At 36.2% G+C, this 22,403-nt stretch overlaps 1 protein-coding gene across 5 annotated transcripts in view; it reads left to right on the top strand.

Annotated features, from left to right (window-relative positions):
- PCDH15 (protocadherin related 15) overlaps positions 1 to 22,403 on the top strand; it is a 1,084,160-nt gene that overhangs the window by 857,981 nt on the left and 203,776 nt on the right. For all 5 annotated transcript variants that reach the window (XM_069567843.1, XM_069567842.1, XM_069567840.1 and 2 more), the window contains exons 22-23: positions 10,423 to 10,563; positions 12,508 to 12,620. In XM_069567843.1, the coding sequence (XP_069423944.1) occupies positions 10,423 to 10,563; positions 12,508 to 12,620 (254 nt within the window). The remainder of the gene's footprint in view (positions 1 to 10,422; positions 10,564 to 12,507; positions 12,621 to 22,403) is intronic.

Below are 22,403 nucleotides of genomic sequence, written 5' to 3' on the forward strand. Positions count from 1 at the left end.
GCAATCAACATCTGCAGTGATGTTGGAGCCACAAAATATAAAATCTGACACTATTTCCACTGTTTCCCCATCGATTTCCCATGAAGTGATGTGACCAGATGCCATGATCTTTGTTTTCTGAATGTTGAGCTTTAAGCCAACTTTTTCACTCTCCTCTTTCACTTTCATGAAGAGGCTTTTTATTTCCTCTTCACTTTCTACCATAAGGGTGGTGTCATCTGCATATCTGAGGTTATTGATATTTCTCCTGGCAATCTTGATTCCAGCTTGTGTTTCATCCAGCCCAGCATTCCTCATGATGTACTCTGCATAGAAGTTAAATAAGCAGGGTGACAATATACAGCCTTGACATACTCCTTTTCCTATTTGGAACCAGTCTGTTGTTCTATGTCCAGTTCTAACTGTTGCTTCCCTACCTGCATACAGGTTTCTCAAGAGGCACCTTATTAGTCCTTTAAAATTATGGTTATCTGAAGTAATCCTTGCTCAGATAATGAGGTCTGCTGGATTTATAGAAATAGCTGCCAAGCTAAATGAAAAGGTTTAAAAGAAGGTGTTCTCCTATGTTTCTTACATGTCCTCAGTTTCCGTTATTTTTTAAAGAAACTCATTGTATTTACACTTCAGAGTACTCCAACAGGCATAATGATAGGAAACTGTATCTTTGTTACCACTGCCTGTTGAGAATCTTAACAATCTCATCACTTTACTGTTAAATTAATGTTTATGTCTTGGTTAGTTCTGTCTGAATTTCTTGCCTTTTTAATGTCTTTTCAAAATGGCTGGATAAATAGGGAAAAATTCCAAAATTGCTTAAATAATCTCATTTTCTATGTACTATTACATATATTATGAGATTATGTACTAATGTTTCATAGATTGTGTTGTATCTTAGTGACTCAGATGGTAAAGAATTTGCCCACAGTGTGAGAGACCTGGGTTCAATCCCTGGATTGGGAAGATTCCCTAGAGAAGCAAATGGTTGCTCACTCTAGTATTCTTAGAGTTTCCCTAGTGGCTCAGGTGGTAAAAAATTCTGGTTTCAATGGGGGAGGATCTGAGTTCGATCCCAGAGTTGGGAAGATCCCCAGGAGAAAGGAATGACTACCCACTCCAGTATGCTTGCTTGGAGAATTCCATGGATAGAAGAGCCTTGTGAGTTACAGTCCATGGCGTTGCAAAGAGTTGGACATGACAGAAAGACTAACACTTTCAAAGTCCATTTTATAGTCTCTTGGTAAAAGACAAAACACCTCTCAAAACAGCAAAATATATTTCACTGCACGAGATTAAAATATCTATACTCTAAGGATGATACATAAACATATAGCTATTGAATTCAAGAATACAATTAAATAAATTCCATTAAGTGAATATCTTATGAGGGCTTCCCTCATAGCTCAGTTGGTAAAAAAAAAAAAAAAAAAAAAAAAAAAAAAAAAACCCGCCTGCAATGCAGGAGACCCGGTTTCTATTCCTGGGTCGGGAAGATCCACTGGAGAAGGGATATGCTACCCACTCCAATGTTCTTGGGCTTTCCGTGTGGCTCAGCTGGTAAAGAATCTACTCACAATGTGGGAGACTTGGGTTTGATATCTGGGTTGGGAAGATCCCCTGGAGAAGGGAAAGGCTATCCATTCCAGTATTCTGGCCTGGAGAATTCCATGGGCTGTATAGCCCACGGGGTAGCAAAGAGTCAGACACGACTGAGCGACTTTCACTTTCAAGTGACTATCTAAGATTTTTTTTTTCCCTTGATGGTGACCTAAAACAGTAAGATAATTCATCTTATACTCTTGAACCCACAATTTGGATACATTTCCTAAACAGGTGAAAAGCATAGCATTAAAAATTTTATTTTATTTTTTTATTATTATTTATTTATTTATTTATTTTTTAAGTTTTTTATTATTTAAATTTTAAAATCTTTAATTCTTACATGCATTCCCAAACATGAACCCCCCTCCCACCTCCCTCCCCAGAACATCTTTCTGGGTCATCCCCATGCACCAGCCCCAAGCATGCTGCATCCTGCGTCAGATATAGACTGGCGATTCAATTCACATGATAGTATACATGTTAGAATGTCATTCTCCCAAATCATCCCACCCTCTCCCTCTCCCTCTGAGTCCAAAAGTCCGTTATACACATCTGTGTCTCTTTCCCTGTCTTGCATACAGGGTCGTCATTGCCATCTTCCTAAATTCCATATATATGTGTTAGTATACTGTATTGGTGTTTTTCTTTCTGGCTTACTTCACTCTGTATAATCGGCTCCAGTTTCATCCATCTCATCAGAACTGATTCAAATGAATTCTTTTTAACGGCTGAGTAATACTCCATTGTGTATATGTACCACAGCTTTCTTATCCATTCATCTGCTGATGGACATCTAGGTTGTTTCCATGTCCTGGCTATTATAAACAGTGCTGCAATGAACATTGGGGTACATGTGTCTCTTTCAATTCTGGTTTCCTCGGTGTGTATGCCCAGCAGTGGGATTGCTGGGTCATAAGGTAGTTCTATTTGCAATTTTTTAAGGAATCTCCACACTGTTCTCCATAGTGGCTGTACTAGTTTGCATTTCCACCAACAGTGTAGGAGGGTTCCCTTTTCTCCACACCCTCTCCAGCATTTATTGCTTGCAGATTTTTGGATCGCAGCCATTCTGACTGGTGTGAAGTGGTACCTCATTGTGGTTTTGATTTGCATTTCTCTAATAATGAGTGATGTTGAGCATCTTTTCATGTGTTTGTTAGCCATCCGTATGTCTTCTTTGGAGAAATGTCTATTTAGTTCTTTGGCCCATTTTTTGGTTGGGTCGTTTATTTTTCTGGAATTGAGCTGCATAAGTTGCTTGTATATTTTTGAGATTAGTTGTTTGTCAGTTGCTTCATTTGCTATTATTTTCTCCCATTCCGAAGGCTGTCTTTTCACCTTGCTTATAGTTTCCTTTGTTGTGCAGAAGCTTTTAATTTTAATTAGATCCCATTTGTTTATTTTTGCTTTTATTTCCAGAATTCTGGGAGGTGGATCATAGAGGATCCTGCTGTGACACAAAAATAAACTCAAAATGGATTAAAGATCTAAATGTAAGATCAGAAACTATAAAACTCCTAGAGGAGAACATAGGCAAAACACTCTCAGACATAAAAATTTTAAAGTTAAGGTTTCTTGTGAAAAGATAACTCTTTCTTCAATATTGATGGTCCAAAAATATCTCTTACAGTTATAAATATATATAGGTAAAGATAAAGTATAATTTATATACTATGTTATCCTAAATCAAAATAGAAAACAATGATAAAGTATATTTATTTCAATTTAAGTATGTTTTAATAGATTCATTTACTTTAAAAATAATAATAAATATGATTAACTAATGTATTCAGCTGAAAGAATTATCAACTTATTGAAAATGTGTAAGAGTAAAGAAAGATCACTCTATTTCTAGTGCAATTTAAAATAAAGGAACAAATATTTGGTAAATTTTTATTACATAAATGGTAATTTGAATATTTGTATCTCATTATCTCATAGTTATAAAAATATGTAACTCCTAAGCTCAATGGACTATTTTTAAAAATGTAGTTAGTGAATATTGTACCACATAATATTGTGATGTGTATTAAATTTTAATATGATCAGGTATTAAATATTATTTAATAATTGTAATGATAAATATTAAAAATCAGAGACATTATTTTGCCAAGAAGTTCCATATAGTCAGAGCTATGGTTTTTCCAGTAGTCACGTTTGGATGTGATAGTTGGACCATAAAAAAAACAAGTGCCAAAGAAGTGATGCTTTTGAACTGTGGTGTTGGTGAAGACTCTTGAGAGTCCCTTGGACTGCAAGGAGATCCAACCAGTCAATCCTAGAGGAAATCAGTCCTGAATACTCACTGAAAGGACAATGCTGAAGTTTCAGTACTTTGACCACCTGTTGTGAAGAACTGACTTATTGGAAAAGATCCTGATGGTGAGAAAGATTGAAGGCAGAAGGAGAAGGGGACAACAGAGGATGAGATAGTTGGATGGCATCACAGATTCAATGGACTTGAGTTTGAGCAAGCTCCAGGAGTTGGTGATGGACAGGGAAGCCTGGAAGTGCTGCAGCCCATGGGGTCGTAAATTATTGGATACGACTGAGTGACTGAATTGAACTGAACCAGGTGATAAAGTTTTAGTGATAAAGTTTATAATGATCTCTTTTTAGTTGTTCTGTAATTCTGAATTGCACATTATTAAGACTAATGCCATGTGCTGTGCTTAGTCAGTCACATCTGATTCTTTGTGACCCCATCAACTGTAATCCACCAGGCTCCTCTGTCTATGGGGATTCTCCAGGCAAGAATACTGGACTAAGTTGCCATGCCATCCTCCAGGGGATCTTCCCAACCCAGCAATCAAAACGGGGACTCCTGTATTGCAGGTAGGTTTTTTTAACAGCTGAGCTACCAGGAAATCCCCGATTAAAGCCATAATAGTTTCAATTTTTATTAATTTCTAAAAAATGTGCATTTGACCTGATTCATGTTGTAAATACTCCTGGAGCAATGCTAGACAAGTTAGTTGAAGCTGTTCCCCAAGCCAATTACATTGACCTATTACAAAATTTAATTATTTAACTATAAAAGCAAGGCTTCTTTTTTATTTTAACATTTCATCTCAGTTTTATTCTTAAATATAGAAGAGAGCTATTCATTTGCTTAAAAAGTTTGCATGGAAATAGTTCTAGCTCATAATTATAGTTTGTTGCAGCCAAACTACTTGTGAAGATTTATTCTATAAGCAGTTTAAAAATATGACACCAAGATCATATAAATCATGTTATATATTCACAAAAGGAAATACTGGCCTGTATCAGCAAGACCTTCCTTTCTGTGATGAGTTCAGGGAAAAGCTTCACTGAATAGAAAAGATTCTCTAACACCTTTTAATAATTACTGGAATTGAAAACTTAGCCTTAAAAGGGTGACTGTAGATTGAATATCTTTTGTCTTATCTCCCTTCTTGTCTAATTTTTTTAAAATTAATTAGTTAATTTTAATAGGAGAGTAATCACTTTGCAAGTTTGTGGTGGGTTTTGCCATACATTAACATGAATCAGCCATGGGTGTACATGTGTTCTCCATCCTGAAATCCCATCCCACCTCCCTCCCCATCCCATCCATCAGGGTCATTCCAGTGTACTGGCCCTGAGCACCCTGTCTCATGCATCGAACCTGGCTTGGTGATCTGTTTTACATATGGTACTATACAGGTTTCAATGATATTCTCTCAATTCATCCCACCCTTGTCTTCTCCCACAAAGTCCAGAAGTCTGTTCTTTATCTCTGTGTCTCTTTAGTGTCTCACATATAGGGTCATCATTATCATCTTTCTAAATTCCATATATATGCAGTAATATACTGTATTGGTATTTTTCTGACTTACTTCACTCTGTATATTTGGCTCCAGTTTCATCCACCTCATTAGAACTGATTCAAATGCATTCTTTGTAATAGCTGAGTAATATTCCATTGTGTATATATACCACAGCTTTCTTATCCATTATTCTGCTGATAGACATCTAGGTTGCTTCCATGTCCTGGCTATTATAAACAGTGCTGTGATGAATATTGTGGTACATGTGTCTCTCTCAATTCTGGTTTCCTCAGTGTGTATGCCCAGAAGAGGGATTGCTGGGTCATAAGGCAGCTCTCTTTCCAGTTTTTAAAGGAGTGTGAGAGGGTTCCCTTTTCTCCGGACCCTCTCCAGCATTTATTGTTAGTAGATTTTTGATAGCAGTAATTCAGACAAATGTGAGATGGTACCTCATTGTGGTTTTGGTTTGCATTTCTCTCAACATTCAGAAAACGAAGATCATGGCATCTGGTCCCATCACTTCATGGGAAATAGATGTGGAAACAGTGGAAACAGTGTCAGACTTTATTTTGGGGGGAGCTCCAAAATCACTGCAGATGGTGACTGCAGCCATGAAATTAACAGACACTTAATCCTTGGAAGAAAAGTTATGACCAACCTAGATAGCATATCCGAAAGCAGAGACATTACTTTGCCAACAAAAGTCTGTCTAGTCAAGGCTATGGTTTTTCCTGTGGTCATGTATGGATGTGAGAGTTGGACTGTGAAAAAGGCTGACCGCTGAAGAATTGATGCTTTTGAATTGTGGTGTTGGAGAAGACTCTTGGGAGTCCCTTGGACTGCAAGGAGATCCATCCAGTCCATTCTAAAGGAGATCAGCCCTGGGATTTGTTTGGAAGGAATGATGCTAAAGCTGAAGCTCCAGTACTTTGGCCACCTCATGCGAAGAGTTGACTCATTGGAAAATACTCTGATGCTGGGAGGGATTAGGGGCAGGAGGAGAAGGGGACGACAGAGGATGAGATGACTGGATGGCATTACTGACTCTATGGACCTGAGCCTGAGTGAATTCCGGGAGTTGGTGATGGACAGGGAGGCCTGGCGTGCTGTGATTCATGGGGTCGCAGAGTCAAACATGACTGAACGACTGAACTGAACTAAACTGATAATGAGTGATAGTTAAGCATCTTTTCATGTGTTTGTTAGCCATCTGTATGTATTCTTTGGAGAAATATCTGTTTAGTTCTTTGGCCCATTTTTTGATTGGGTCATTTATTTTTCTGGAATTGAGCTGCAGGAGCTGCTTGTATGTTTTTGAGATTAGTTGTTTGTCAGTGTTTCATTTGCTATTATTTTCTTCCATTCTGAGGGCTGTCTTTTCACCTTGATTATAGTTTCCTTTATTGTGCAAAAGCTTTTAAGTTTAATTAGGTCCCATTTGTTTATTTTTGCTATTATTTTCACTACACTGGGAGGTGGATCGTAGAGGATCCTTCAGTGATTTATGTCAGAGAGTGCTTTGCGTATGTTTTCCTCTAGGAGTTTTGTCATTTCTGGTTTTACATTTAGATCTTTAACCCATTTTGAGTTTATTTTTGTGTATGGTGTTAGAAAGTGTTCTAGTTTCATTCTTTTACAAGTGGTTGACCCGTTTTCCCAGCACCAGTTGTTAAAGAAATTGTATTTTCTCCATTGTATATTCTTGCCTCCTTTGTCAAAGATAAGGTGTCCATAGGTGTGTGGATTTATCTCTGGGCTTTCTATTTTGTTCCATTGATCTATATTTCTGTCTTTGTTCCAGTACCATACTGTCTTGATGACTGTGGCTTTGTAGTAGAGCCTGAAGTCAGGCAGGTTGGTTCCTCCAGTTCCATTTTTCTTTCTCAAGATTGCTTTGGCTTTTCGAGGTTTTTATATTTCCGTACAAATTGTGAAATTATTTGTTCTAGCTCTGTGAAAAATACCATTGGTAGTTTGATAGGGATTGCATTGTATCTATAGATTGCTTTGGGTAGTATACTCATTTTCACTCTATTGATTCTTCCAATCCATGAACATGGTATATTTCTCCATCTGTTAGTGTCATCTTTGATTTCTTTCACCGGTGTTTTATAGTTTTCTATATAAGTCTTTTGTTTCTTTACGTAGCTTTATTCCTACGTATTTTATTCTTTTCATTGCAACAGTGAATGTAATTGTTTCCTTAATTTTTCTTTTCTTTTTCTTGTTAGTGTATAGGAATGCAACGGATTTCTCTGTGTTAATTTTATATCCTGCAACTTTACTATATTCCCTGATTAACTCATAATTTTCTGGTGGTGTCTTTAGTGTTTTCTATGTAGAGGACCATGTCATCTGCAAACAGTGAGAGTTTTATTTCTTCTTTTCCAATCTGGAATCTTTTTATTTCTTTTTCTTCTCTAATTGCTGTGCCTAAAACTTCCAAAACTATGTTGAATAGTAGTGGTGAGAGTGGGCACCCTTGTCTCCTTCTTGACTTTAGGGGAAATGCTTTCAATTTTTCACAATTGAGGATAATGTTTGCTGTGGGTTTATTATATATGGCTTTTATTATGTTGAGGTACGTTCCTTCTATGCCTGCTTTCTGGAAAGTTTTTATCATAAATGGATGGTAAATTTTGTCAAAGGCTTTCTCTGCATCTATTTAGATAATCGTATGCTTTTTACAGAATTCAACAGTATATTGAAAAGATCATACATCATGACCATGTGGGCTTTATCCCAGGGATGCAAGGAGTTTTCAGTATTCGCAAAAATCTATGTGATACACCACATTAACAAATTGAAAAAAGGCTATTATTTAAAAATATATGTATTTTAGAAGGAAAATTAGGAAGAGAGGGAAGGAAACAGAGAGGAAAAGGAAAGGAAAGAGAAAATAGAATGAAGAAGAGAAGAAGGTTGTGAGCAGAGAGGGAAGGAGAAAATGAAAGAAAGAGAAAAAAACACTTTTGAATATATTCAAAGAACATCTAAATCATTTTAGGTATTTAGATGTATTATGTTTTATGAAATGAAATGTGCCTTGATAACAGGGTGATTGAAGAAACAATGAAAATGTCTTTTATGGGCTTAAAATGTCATCTTAGGGCCACATTTTCTTTATGTGATAGTAATTTGTGACAAATCAGAATTCAAAAGCTACTGATATGGCTAACATATAACATATATGTTCTACATACAACCTTCTCTGTAGCTATCCTCTAGGAAGATTGTAAGATATTCTGGATAGCAAAGTATTTTAGGCATCTTCAGGATAACACTCTGTAACACTAAAAGTTGTTTGGTTTTGATTTGTTTTATCAATTAAACTATAAATTACAAATGTATCACTAATATCTTGGTGTTATTAGACAAATGCTAAATATAACTGACATATTGTACATTTCTTGGTAACTGAGTCATGATAGTCCTAAGAATTGCAATACTATAGACTGAATGGATATTGATGCTAGTAGAAACTGAAAATTTGTTTTTGAAATGGTTTTTGCTGTAATTTTTCTCTAGTAACAAAAGTGCTAAAAATTTAAATTTAGGATTATTAACAAATAGGAGGTAGGTAAATCATGGACTAGAAGAAATTCTACAGGACTTGAGCAGAGGTAGAGAAGATAAAACTGCCTGTCACAGAGCCTTGGGACACTCTAAGAAGAGTGGGAACAAGCAGAATCTGAGATGCAGTCACCAGATAGAAAGAAGGAAAAACAGAGTGAACAGAGTTGCATCAAGTGTTCAAGGAGGTAGTGATAAACCAAGATGGCATGAATGAAAGGATTGGATTTACAGCTAGTAATTAGGGGATTATACAAGTTCTGTAGGCTGACATATTTGTCCTGAAGCCCCAATGTGACTCAGGAATAAACATGAGCAACACATTCTATTCAAAGATAGTCATGAAGAAGCTCAATATCGAGAATAATGTTCTCAGAGCCATCATCCCACAAAGCCTCGTTAATCAAGTGAGCATATGAGGTAACAGTGGTGTTACACCCTTATACCGCATCAGGATAATGCTGAATAGAAGTTGTTCTTCTCTAAAGAGTTTTGTGATATAACGTAGTGTTTGTTAAGATTTTAAATCAAACTTGACCACATATTAGCTCTGAGTCCGAGGTGTTTATCTTACCTCTAGGACGGATGAGATTTACTGGCTGTAAGCACTTAAAAAAAAGTAGAGTGACCACCCCATTATAATTAAAAGTAAAGCCAGTCTTAGCTCTAATATAACTGATGACATTCAATGTATTTTTGACTGTTATAGTTACCGACTGTTTTTCAAAATTATCAAATGTTAGCTTTTCTTTACAAATAATTTTTTTGTTTGATATTCCAACTTATCTTAATATATGTCTGGAATATTTCAACATTTTCAAATGCCATATAAGCTTCAAGTTCATTTAAAAAATGTGTGGTAGACTATATATATAAAAATTTTAGTATGATTCTCACAAATAATAAGCTTCCAACATATTAACTATCATTATTTTACTATTATTACTATCATCATTAGTAGTAATATTATCCTAAAGGATTGTTGTAAAAATTGGCTTATGAAAATAAGCTTGCCTAGTAAACAGCATAGAACAGATGGAAAGTAATGTTTCTTTTACTTTCATACCCACTCCTCCAGTTTACCTTAATCCTTCACACTTTATCTTCTCTGAGCATCACAGAGTTCTAATAGGGAAAATAACTTATAATGATCTCAGATGATAAAATATTAAAGAGAAAAAATGTTCAAAGAAGAACGTGAAATTCATATAGTTAAAGAAATATGGAGGGAAGACATCCAAGGAAACCTTTGATTTATTCTTTTACATAAATACTTTTAAATAACATGTAATAAAGTCACTTCTGTGATTCAGATTGTTATTCTAAAGAAATAAAAGTTCTGCTACATTTTAAACCTGAAAATATGAAAAGTTAAAATATCATTTTTCATTTCTAAATGGCTATTTATTTTACGAATCAATTTTGCGTTACCACTACATTTTGCTTTCATTTTGTGAAATAACATATAATTTTATTTTAGGGATTACCTGCAAGCCGTGTGAGGTATAGGGTAGATGATGTCCAATTTCCTTATCCTGCAAGTATTTTTGATGTAGAAGAAGATTCTGGAAGAATAATAACTCGAGTTAATCTTAATGAAGAACCTACAACAATTTTTAAGGTCAGTTCAATGTTTTCTTTATAGTGTCTATTTGACATTTAACTTTTATTTTAGAGTTTGGTTTAACAAATAACCATACACTTTCCCATTTTTCTCCTTTTTAATATTTTAAAGCTACAAAACAGTACATTTTTACTGCATAGGCACTTAGAAACTACAGTTAAGTAAAAAAGAAAAAAATGCTTGGTATTTCTTATCTTGAGGTTAAAATTTACCATTTTATCTCTATATTTGTGATAAAATTCCCTGCAAATGAAAGCATATAAAACTTTTAAAAATAGCATGACTGTATGATTGTATTATTCATAATACTTTTTAAAATTTAAGTATGGCAAAACCAATACAATATTATAAAGTAATTAACCTCCAATTAAAATAAATAAATTTATATTTAAAAATACTGTTAATGATATTTAAATGGTTGTACAATGTTCTATTGCATGAATATAGTATTGCTTTTTTCTTTTTCTTTTTTTTTTGTCCAATAACTTGTTGTTGGATAATTAGCCTGTTTCCAATTTTTGTTACGACAATATTTACTGTTGCAAAACTCCTTGTTCAGATATAATTTACCACTTGATATTTCTTTTCTTCAAATCAGTACCTAGAGGCAATTGCTGGTTCAAGTTTATGTCTTCTTGATACATTATACTTTTAGAAAATTTGAAATAATATTACCCTTCACTATTATCATAAATAATCTATTATATTAAACATTGACTGTTTCCATTCTCTGTAGTTACTAGAAAAATTTTGTCTCTGAGAATAAAGCCTTTGACCATACATTGGGGTGATACTTTGACCAGTTAACCTTGTGAATATCAATGAGCACTGTCTCACATAATTTTATCTCCATTTGAAATAATTGTTCTGTTTGTAAGTATTAACCTGAAGGCAAATTGTGACTCTCAGGATGACTTTGATTGTGGTTCCATGATCCAATTTGATTTAGTTTAGATTAGTCACCTGCAGCATCCAAAAGTATACACATTCTAGAAAAATACATAGTTTTGAACTTTAATATTTCTTAAAATAAACTTAAGTTCTTCTCGACATAATACAGTAAGTCAAAAAATGATGATTATAAAAGCTATTGTAATAACAAATAATATTAATCTTAAGACTAAAACTTTTTATTTAGTTCACATCATTTGAACATTCTTTATTCTGAAGTATGAACTTGGTTTTATATAATTAACTGTTTTTAAGAGAGTGCATATCAAAGTGTGTTAAACTAGAAGATTTCCAATTTTATCCTCCAAAGTGAAGAATTTCTTCTGTATAATTTTTCAGACAATTGATTCACTGGAAAAATTAATTTCTTTTTATAAGCAAGTTAATTAGCTTTTTGCTATCGATGCAACTGAACTTAATACTTTTAAAATGTGTTCAAACTTATAAAAGTTTCATGTTTTTACTGTAGGCACCAGTGGAATTGTGAAAGAGAGAAGATGTTTTGAGAGATGTAGTAACTTATACCTGTTTTACTGCTAGCTTTTTTTAAAATATAAATTTATTTATTTTAATTGGAGGCTAATTACTTTACAATATTGTAGTGTTTTTTGCCATAGATTGACATGAATCAGCCATGGGTGTACATGTGTTCCCCTATCCTGAACCCCCCTCCCAACCCCTTTCCCATACCATCCCTCAGGGTTGTCCCAGTGCACCATCTTTGAGTGCCCTGTTTCATTATATCATAAAGCTATTAACTGAAATTCTTTGAGTTTTCTCACCAGGCAAATGGAAATAATAACATCTACCTGGTGGGACTGTTGTGCATATCCTAGCATGTCTCTTCTACTTGGTAGGCAATGAGAAAATGTTTATTGCTCCCCCTTTTGGAACCAGGCAGTTCAATAATTTAAAACATTCATGGAAAAATTATGCTTCTGTCTTCTTCTTTTAAATCATCTTTAACTTGAGTTTTTATTACTTTTTTAGTTGGTCATTGTTGCTTTTGATGATGGTGAGCCTGTGATGTCCAGCAGTGCCACTGTGAAGATTCTTGTCTTACATCCAGGAGAAATCCCACGCTTTACACAAGAGGAATACAGGTATTGATTACTCTCAGGTTTTGTAATATACAAATGTTTTTATTCTGTTTTGTTTTCTTTTCTTTTAGTTCTCAAAATTGATATAATGTGAATTTATCAGTGAAGCAGACCTAATTTTAGTTTCTTTTCTAAATTAACATAATATTTATTTTAAAAGTTAATATACTTAAATGATAATCTAGTATAAATATCAGTTTTAGAAATGTTTGATGAATAATGGATTCTTTAAAATAGTTAAAGTTAGCTTTGAAAACTGCAATATTATATTTAGGGGTTTAATTTGCAACTGATTAATTATCTCAGTGGTAAAAAGTAGATATTTACTTTCTTGTTGCTGCTAGTTACATCATTTAATTCTGAGTTATATCTGAAATGATATTACCTATACAATCAGTGAGTGAGAGAATGTGTGTCTGTTTACATTTATACATATATATTACAGCTATAAAATCAGTATATATATTCTTAGTCAGGTGAGGCTATCGTAACAAATTTCAAGGATTCTGTGTCTTAAACAACAGACATTATTTTCACACAGCTCTGGAGGCTGGAAGTTCAAGATTAGGGATTTAGCATGATTGGGTTCTGGTGAAAGGTCTCTTCCTGGCTTGCAGACTGTTGCCTTGTTGCTATAACCTGACATAGAGGAAAGTGAAAGAAAGCATGTCTCTGGTATCTTTTCCTACAAAGGCACTAACCCCAAGATAAGTGTCCCTGCTTCATGATCTCATCTAAACCTAGATACCTCCCAAGATCCCATCTCCAAATAACATCCCACTGAAGGATAGGATGTCAAATATGAATTTCAGGGGAACACAGTTCAGTTCACTGTGTGTATTAGAAAGAGAATTTATTGAAAAAATAATGACACTAAAATTACTATATGTTCATGGTTGTTTCATGATTGGATGTAAGTGAAAGGATATTGTGTAAAGCTCACCTGCAAATACAGCATAATTTCCTTCATGATTTTTCAAAATTCAATTAAGTTAAAATATTAATGTACTTTTATTAGTGTGTTAGGACCCGTTGGAGACAGTTTTCTCAAAAACATTGAATGGAGACTCACTATATACTGTATTTCTCTATTTACTCTTTCTGGACAAAGACAAAAGTCGTTACACTCCAGAGGCTCACAACTATGGGTTGGAAGCAAAGAACTATATGAAAAGCATAATACACTGCAAAAACACAATAATAGAAGGTCAAAATACTAAGGAAGCATGTTAGAGACACACTTAATGGTGTCTGAATATGATCACCATAGTTTTGAGCTGCTTCTTGAAGAAAGAGTAGACTTTCAGAGTCTACTGAAGAGTTCAGTTCAGTAGCTCAGTTGTGTCCAACTCTTTGCAACCCCACTCATGTCCATTGAGTCGGTGATGCCATCCAACCATCTATCTCATCCTCTACCATCCCTTTCTTCTCCCACCTTCAATCTTTTCCAGCATCAGGGTCTTTTCCAATGAGTCAGTTCTTTGCATCAGGTGGCCAAAGTATTGGAGTTTCAGCTTCAACATCAGTCCTTCCAATGAACACCCAGGCCTGATCTCTTTTAGGATGGACTGGTTGGATCTCCTTGCAGTCCAAGGGACTCTCAAGAGTCTTCTCCAAAACCGCAGGTCAAAAACATCAATTCTTCGGTGCTCAGCTTTCTTCACAGTCCAACTCTCACATTCATACATGACCACTGGAAAATCCATAGCCTTGATTAGACGGACCTTAGGGGCTTCCCTGGTGGCTCAGAGGTTAAAGCGTCTGCCTCAATGCAGGAGACCTGGGTTCGATCCCTGGGTCAGGAAGATCCCCTGGAGAAGGAAATGGCAACCCACTCCAATATTCTTGCCTGGAGAATCCCATGGACAGAGGAGCCTGGTGGGCTACGGTCCACGGGGTCGCAAAGAGTTGGACACGACTGAGCGACTTCACTTTCACTTTTCACTTTGTTTGCAAAGTAATGTCTCTGCTTTTCAATATGCTGTCTAGGTTGGTTATAACTTTCCTTCCAAGGAGTGGAGAAGAAAATGGCAACCCACTCCAGTGTTCTTGCCTGGAGAATCCCATAGACAGAGGAGCGTGGTGGTCTATAGTCCACGGTGGCACAAAGAGTTGGACACGACTGAGCGACTTCACTTTCACTTTCCAAGGAGTAAGCATCTTTCAATTTCATGGCTGCAATCACCATCAGCAGTGGTATCAGAGCCCAGAAAAATAAAGTCTGACACTGTTTCCAATGTTTCCCCATTTATTTGCCATGAAGTTATGGGACTGGATGCCATGATCTTCATTTTCTGAAAGTTGAGCTTTTTAAGCCAAGTTATTCACTCTCCTCTTTCACTTTCATCAAGAGGCTCTTTAGTTCTTCTTCACTTTCTGCCATAAGGGTGGTGTCATCTGCATATCTGATGTTATTGATAATTCTCCTGGCAATCTTGATTCCACCTTGTGCTTCCTCCAGCCCAGCTTTTCTCATGAGGTACTCTGCATAGAAGTTAAATAAGCAGGGTGACAATATACAGCCTTGACGTGCCCCTTTTCCTATTTGGAACCAGTCTGTTGTTCATGTCCAGTTGTAAATGTTGCTTCCAGACCTACATACAGGTTTCTCAAGAGGCAGGTCAGGTGGTCGGGTATTCCCATGTCTTTCAGAATTTTCCACAGTTTATTTGTGATCCACACAGTCAAAGGCTTTGAACTGTCAATAAAGCAGAAATAGATGTTTTCTGGAACTCTCTAGCTTTTTGGTTGATCCAGTGGATGTTGGCAATTTGATTTCTGGTTCCTCTGCCTTTTCGAAAACCAGCATGAACATCTTGAAGTTCACTGTTTATGTTTTGCTGAAGCCTGGCTTGGATAATTTTAAGCATTACTATACTAGCAGGTGAGATGAGTGCAACTGTGCAGTAGTATGAGGATTCTTTGTCACTGCCTTTCTTTGAGATTGGAATGAAAACTGACCTTTTCCAGTCCTGTGGCCACTGCTGATTATTCCAAATTTGCTGATAAATTGAGTACAGCACTTTCACAGCATCATCTTTCAGGATTTGAAATAGCTTAACTGGAATTCCATCACCTCCAATAACTTTGTTCGTAGTGATGCTTCCTAAGGACCACTTGACTTCACGTTCCAGAATGTCTGGCTCTAGGTGAGTGATCGGACCATGGAAAAAGCGAGAGAGTTCCAGGAAAACATCTATTTCTGTTTTATTGACTATGCCAAAGCCTTTGCCTGTGTGGGTCACAATAAACAGTGGAAAATTCTGAGAGAAATGGGAATACCTGATCACCTGACCTGCCTCTTGAGAAATCTGTATGCAGGTAGGGAAGCAACAGTTAGAACTGGACATGGAACAACAGACTGGTTCCAAATAGAAAAAGGGGCACGTCAAGGCTGTATATTGGCACCCTGCTTATTTAACTTATATGCAGAGTACATCATGAGAAACGCTGGACTGGAAGAAACACAAGCTGGAATCAAGATTGCCGGGAGAAATATCAATAACCTTAGACATGCAGATGACACCATCCTTATGGCAGAAAGTGAAAAGGAACTAAAAAACCTCATGACGAAAGTGAAAGAAGAGAGTGAAAAAGTTGGCTTAAAGCTCAACATTCAGAAAATGAAGATCATGGCATCTGGTCCCATCACTTCATGGGAAATAGATGGGGAAACAGTGGAAACAGTGTCAGGATTTATTTTTTGGGCTCCAAAATCACCACAGATGGTGACTGCAGCCATGAAATTAAAAGACACTTACTCCTCAGAAGAAAAGTTATGACCAACCTAAATAGCATATTCAAAAGCAGAGACATTACTTTGCCGACTAAGGTCCGTCTAGTCAAGGCTATGGTTTTTCCTGTGGTCATGTATGGATGTGAGATTTGGACTGTGAAGAAGGCTGAGGGCCAAAGAATTGATGCTTTTGAACTGTGGTGTTGGAGAAGACTCTTGAGAGTCCCTTGGACTGCAAGGACATCCAACCAGTCCATTCTGAAGATCAGCCCTGGGATTTCTTTGGAAGGAATGATGTTTAAGCTGAAACTCCATTTCTCTGGCCACCTTATGTGAAGAGTTGACTCATCGGAAAAGACTCTGAGGCTGAGAGGGATTGGGGGCAGGAGGAGAAGGGGACAGCAGAGGAAGAGATGGCTGGATGGCATCACTGACTCGATGAACCTGAGTCTGAGTGAACTCAGGGATTTGGTGATGGACAGTGAGGCCTGGTGTGCTACGATTCATGGGGTTGCAAAGAGTCAGACACGACTGAGCGACTGAACTGAACGGAACTGAGGTGAGTGATCACACCATCATGATTATCTGGGTTGTGAACATTTTTTTGTGCAGTTCTTCTGTATACTCTTGCTACCTCTTCTTAACATCTTCTGCTTCTGTTAGGTACCTACCATTTCTGTCCTTTATTGAGCTCATCTTTGCATGAAATGTTCCCTTTTGTCTCTAATTTACTTGAAGAGATCTCTAGTCTTTCCCATTCTATTGTTTTCCTCTATTTCTTTGCTTTGATTGCTGAGGAAGGCTTTGTTACCTCTTCTTGCTATTCTTTGGAACTCTGCACTCAAATGGGTATATCTTTCCTGTTCTCCTTTCCTTTAGCTTCTCTTCTTTTCACAGCTATTTGTATGGCCTCCTCAGACAACTGTTTTGACTTTTGTGTTTCTTTTTCTTGGAAATGATCTTGATTCCTGTTTCCTATATGAGGTCACACACCTCTGTCTATAGTTCTTCAGGCACTCTGTCTATCAGACCTAGTCCTTTAAATCTATTTCCTGCTTCCACTTGTATATCAAAATCCCAGTCATAAGGGATTTGATTTAGGTCATATCTGAATGGTCTAGTAGTTTTCTCCATTTTCTTCAATTTCAATCTGAATTTGGCAATAAGGAGTTCATGATCTGAGCCACAGTCAGCTCCAGGTCTTGTTTTTGCTGACTGTATAGAGTTTCTCCATCTTTGGCTGCAAAGAATATAATCAATCTGATGTCAGTGTCAACCATCTTGTTATGTCCATGTGTAGAATCTTCTCTTGTGTTGTTGGAAGAGGGTGTTTGCTATGACCAGTGTGTTTTCTTGGCACATCTCTGTTAGCCTTTGACGTGCTTCATTCTGTACTCCAAGGCCAAGTTTGCCTGTTACTCCAGATGTTTCTTGACTTCCCTACTTTTGCATTCCAGCCCCCTATAATGAAAAGGACATCTTTTTTGGATGTTAGTTCTAGAATGTCTTGAAGGTCTTCATAAAACTGTTCAACTTCAGCTTCTTCAGCATTACTGGTCAGGGCATAGACTTGGATTACTGTGATACTAAATGGTTTGCCTTGGAAATGAACAGAGATCATTCTGTCATTTTTGAGATTGCATCCAAGTACTACATTTCAGACTTTTGTTGACTATCATGGATACTCCATTTCTTCTAAGGGATTCCTGCTTACAGTAGTAGATATAATGGTCATCTGAGTTAAATTCACCCATTCCAGTCCATCTTAGTTTGCTGATTCCTAGAATGTTAAAATTTACTGTTAGCATCTCCTGTTTGACCACTCCCAATTTGCCTTGATTCATGGACCTGACATTCCAGGTTCCTATGCAATATTGCTCTTTACAGCATTGGACCTTTCTTCTATCACCAGTCATATCCACAACTGGGTGTTGTTTTTGCTTTGCCTCTATCCTTTCATTCTTTCTGGAGTTATTTCTCCACTTACCTAGATCAGATTGTTACAAAACTTGTACCTAGTATTTTAGGTCAGTTCAGATATCCCTCAGCTTCAACTCAACATAATTCCCACTCTTGTTCTCTAAAGCTTCTCACCTCAAATCTAGTCTTTCTTTGAAAGTCCCCAAAGAAGAAAAAAGTGTCCTGTGTAACACCTTCCCTTTAAATAAACTCAGTAATTGATGTCCTTTATTTCTTTTTTTTTCCCTGTGCTTTCCTTGGAACCACTTCCTTAGTAATAGATATTTCCCTCCAGATCTCTCCATTATAGTGCTCATTAACTCTTTTAGCTAAAATATTGCACATTAAGGCCAAGATCATGTATTGCATTAGGGCATTGCTCGAACAATTTCTTTTTTTTAAGTGTCTTTGTTTAATGTCACTTTTAAAAATACGGATGTTTTGTTCAATGAATAATTTACCATTTCTTATCGTCTCTGCATAAAACTACTAACTGCAGGTAGATTTCATTAATAAAGCTGTTAACTGAGAAGAAAAGCTAGCCAATTATTTGGTGCTAAAATTAAAATAGTCACATTAGAATATGTGGAAGAATTCTTTGACCTTCCAGAAGAACATTTCTAACAATTGCAAATAGTGCCCTTGACTATCAAGTTCATTTATTATTCTGGCACATAAAGGCATTTACGTAATCTTGTTGCATCTTACAGTTTACAAAGAAAATTCTATATAAGAATCAGTATAATTGCCATAATGGACTTAATAGTGTTTAGATACTAAACAGGATTTTTTTTTTTTTCTGTCATTCAGCCAGAAAACCTGGATAATACAAAAGTCATGTCAAATACTGATAGAAAATGCTGCATTACGAATAAATGTAAATTTTGTTGTTGTTGTTCAGTCCCTCAGTCATGTCTGACCCTCTGCAAACCCATGGACTGCAGTATGCCAGGCTTTCCTGTCCTTCACTATATCCTGGTGTTTGCTCAGACTCATGTCCATTGAGTCGATGATGCCATCCAAACATCTTATCCTCTGTGGTCCCCTTCTCCTTTGTACTTAAATATTTACATAGGCTTAAATTTGATGTAAAATGTGAACTATTTTTAAAAAGAAACCTAAGGGTGAAAACTATTTTCTTCATCAATTATCTCTCCATTTTTTAAAAGATTTTTTGAATAGTGAATAGCAGAAATGCCTGGATCCTTCCTAAATCCTTTCTTCTCCCTCCTGGCTATACAGCTAGCGCACTTATCCTAGTCTCACTTGCTAGTGGATCCCTGTGACTGAGTTCTGGCCAATAAAATGTGGAACAATATTGTCTACACCATTTCTTGGCCTCAATTAACCTTTTTCCCTTGGGTGAGTGAAATGGAAACAATACCCGAGGAACTTTGGGATCCATATGTTGACAGTTGTAGAAATACAAGATAAAAGGGACCTAGGTCTCTGAATCTCTGCTTAGAGAAGAGCTGCTTGCTTAAGAAGCCCTCAATGAACTGTTATGTGAACAATAAATTTAGATTTGTTGTCATATTAGCTAGTTATGACTAATCCCATAATATATTAATCATTTTAGAAGCTTTTTAAAAATTATATGTTACAATATTTTCCAGTTTGTCATCTTAAAACTACTATTTATGAGAAAGTGTTTTATTCGTTTATGGTATATTCTTTTTATATGGTCAACCAGAATCTTTGTTAAAATGCCTACAATATTTCAAATTGCTGTGAAGACTGACACAGTTTCACTTCATGAAAGAAAAAGAGGGGGAGAGAAAGGGAGTGGGGAAGAGAGTGAGAGAGAAACAAAGAGAAATGAATGAGAAATAAAGGGGACCAGAAAGAAATAAAGGCAGAAATGTGTTAACTTCATATGTCCCCTTCCCTCTGTTATTTTTTTTTTTCAGGTTCAATTACTGTCTCAGCGGAATGCACAAAAATTCCAGAGATGCTAAGCAATGTGATTAATCCTTAATTATCCTTTTTGTTAGAGTTAAAGAATGGCAGAATATGCTACTTGACATAGATTTATTTGGAGGTGAAAGCACTTAAAAAAAAAAAAGTAGATGCAAGAAGGGCATTCTAATCTCACCTTTTCCCCCTGAAAACAGGCAATTAAAAACTCCGAGTGTCAGGGTTTCCTTCCCTGTACTAGGGGGGAAATAAATAATAGCAAATGAAGTCTAATATAATTGTATAAAAACAGACTTTGATAAAATAATGTGTATCTCTTTTTTGGCCTCATCACATTGTTTAATTACTTTTCCACAGTTGCCTATCTTTGTTCATCCTACATTTTTCCTGTATATGTTTTTATTTTTTATTGGATCATATTTGATTTTCAAATCATCCCGCTTTATTCTCCCTCTCTTTCCTTCCCTTGAAATAAATTTCTTATAGTTAATGACATTTCTTTATTTTTGGTTTTTGAAGCAACCCTCCCTTCTCAAAATAATGCAGCTGACTTCATTTTTTTTTTCCCCCAATAAGTCTAATTATTAGCTGCTCAGTTCAGTTCAGTTCAGTCGCTCAGTCGTATCTGACTCTTTGCGACCCCATGAATCGCAGCACGCCAGGCCTCCCTGTCCATCACCAACTCCCGGAGTTCACACAGACTCAGGTTCATCGAGTCAGTGATGCCATCCAGCCATCTCATCCTTTGTCGTCCCCTTCTCCTCCTGTCCCCAATCCCTCCCAGCATCAGAGTCTTTTCCAATGAGTCAACTCTTCGCATGAGGTGGCCAAAGTACTGGAGTTTCAGCTTTAGCATCATTCCTTCCAAAGAAATCCCAGGGTTGATCTCCTTCAGAATGGACTGGTTGGATGTCCTTGCAATCCAAGGGACTCTCAAGAGTCTTCTCCAACACCACAGTTCAAAAGCATCAATTCATTAGTATACTGTATTGGTGTTTTTCTTTCTGGCTTACTTCACTCTTTTTAATCAGCTCCAGTTTTATCCACCTCATTAGAACTGATTCAAATGTATTCTTTTTAATGGCTGAGTAATACTCCGTTGTGTATATGTACCACAACTTTCTTATCCATTCATCTGCTGATGGACATCTAGGTTGCTTCCATGTCCTGGCTATTATAAACAGTGCTGCGATGGTGTGGGGCAGGGAGGTGGGAGTGGAGTTCAGGATTGGGAACATGTGTACACCCATGGCAGATTCATGTTGATATGTGGCAAAACCAATACAATATTGTAAAGTAGAAAATAATAACCATCATCATTTTTTTTAAAAAACAAGCATCAATTCTTCAGCGCTCAGCTTTCTTCACAGTCCAACTCTCACATCCACACATGACCACTGGAAAAATCATAGCCTAAGCTAGACAGATCTTTGCTGGCAAAGCAATGTCTCTGCTTTTCAATATGCTATCTAGGTTGGTCATAACTTTACACAAATAATCATAAATTTTGAGTTATTACCATTCAGACAATTAAGTTTCTCTAAAACATATTCAGTCTTATATAATTTAAACCATTTTTCACCATTTGATTTTCATTAGAAGACAGAAAAATAGGTTAATCCTACTCATAAAAATTCTATTCTAAAAGTCATACCATGAAATGAATGAAATAGGCCATAAAGACCATTTATTCAGGCTAATAATTTAATTTTTGATTCCTCCAATATCCTTGCCACAAAGTTGACTGGGTTCCTCTAAGAAACTTACAGTTATGAGAAATTTGCCTCTTCAATCTTTGTATAGTTATGAATATTGGGAAGTTATTCTTCATGCTGAGGTTATTATCAGCATATTTACTCCTTTAAATTATTTTTATGCATTTTTTTCCAAACTTTCATCAATTCTATAGTTTAGTCATTTCAAATAATGTGACTATGTAGGGAAAGAAAAATATCTTTTCTTGTATCCTTCAGATTTATTAACTGAGATTCTTGTCATAAAAGACAAATTAACCAGAGAAAAGTGAACAAGTTTATAAACACATGTATCTCATGCATACATGAGATATACATAGGAAGATGGATAATTCAAACAGGTGGCTTTAGAATTCTGGATTAGATACAATCTTAATAGGAAATGGGGAGGGAGGTGCAGGCCTCTTGGGCGGTAGTAAA

This window comes from Ovis canadensis, chromosome 22, assembly GCF_042477335.2.
Source record: "Ovis canadensis isolate MfBH-ARS-UI-01 breed Bighorn chromosome 22, ARS-UI_OviCan_v2, whole genome shotgun sequence".
Classification (NCBI taxonomy): domain Eukaryota; kingdom Metazoa; phylum Chordata; class Mammalia; order Artiodactyla; family Bovidae; genus Ovis; species Ovis canadensis.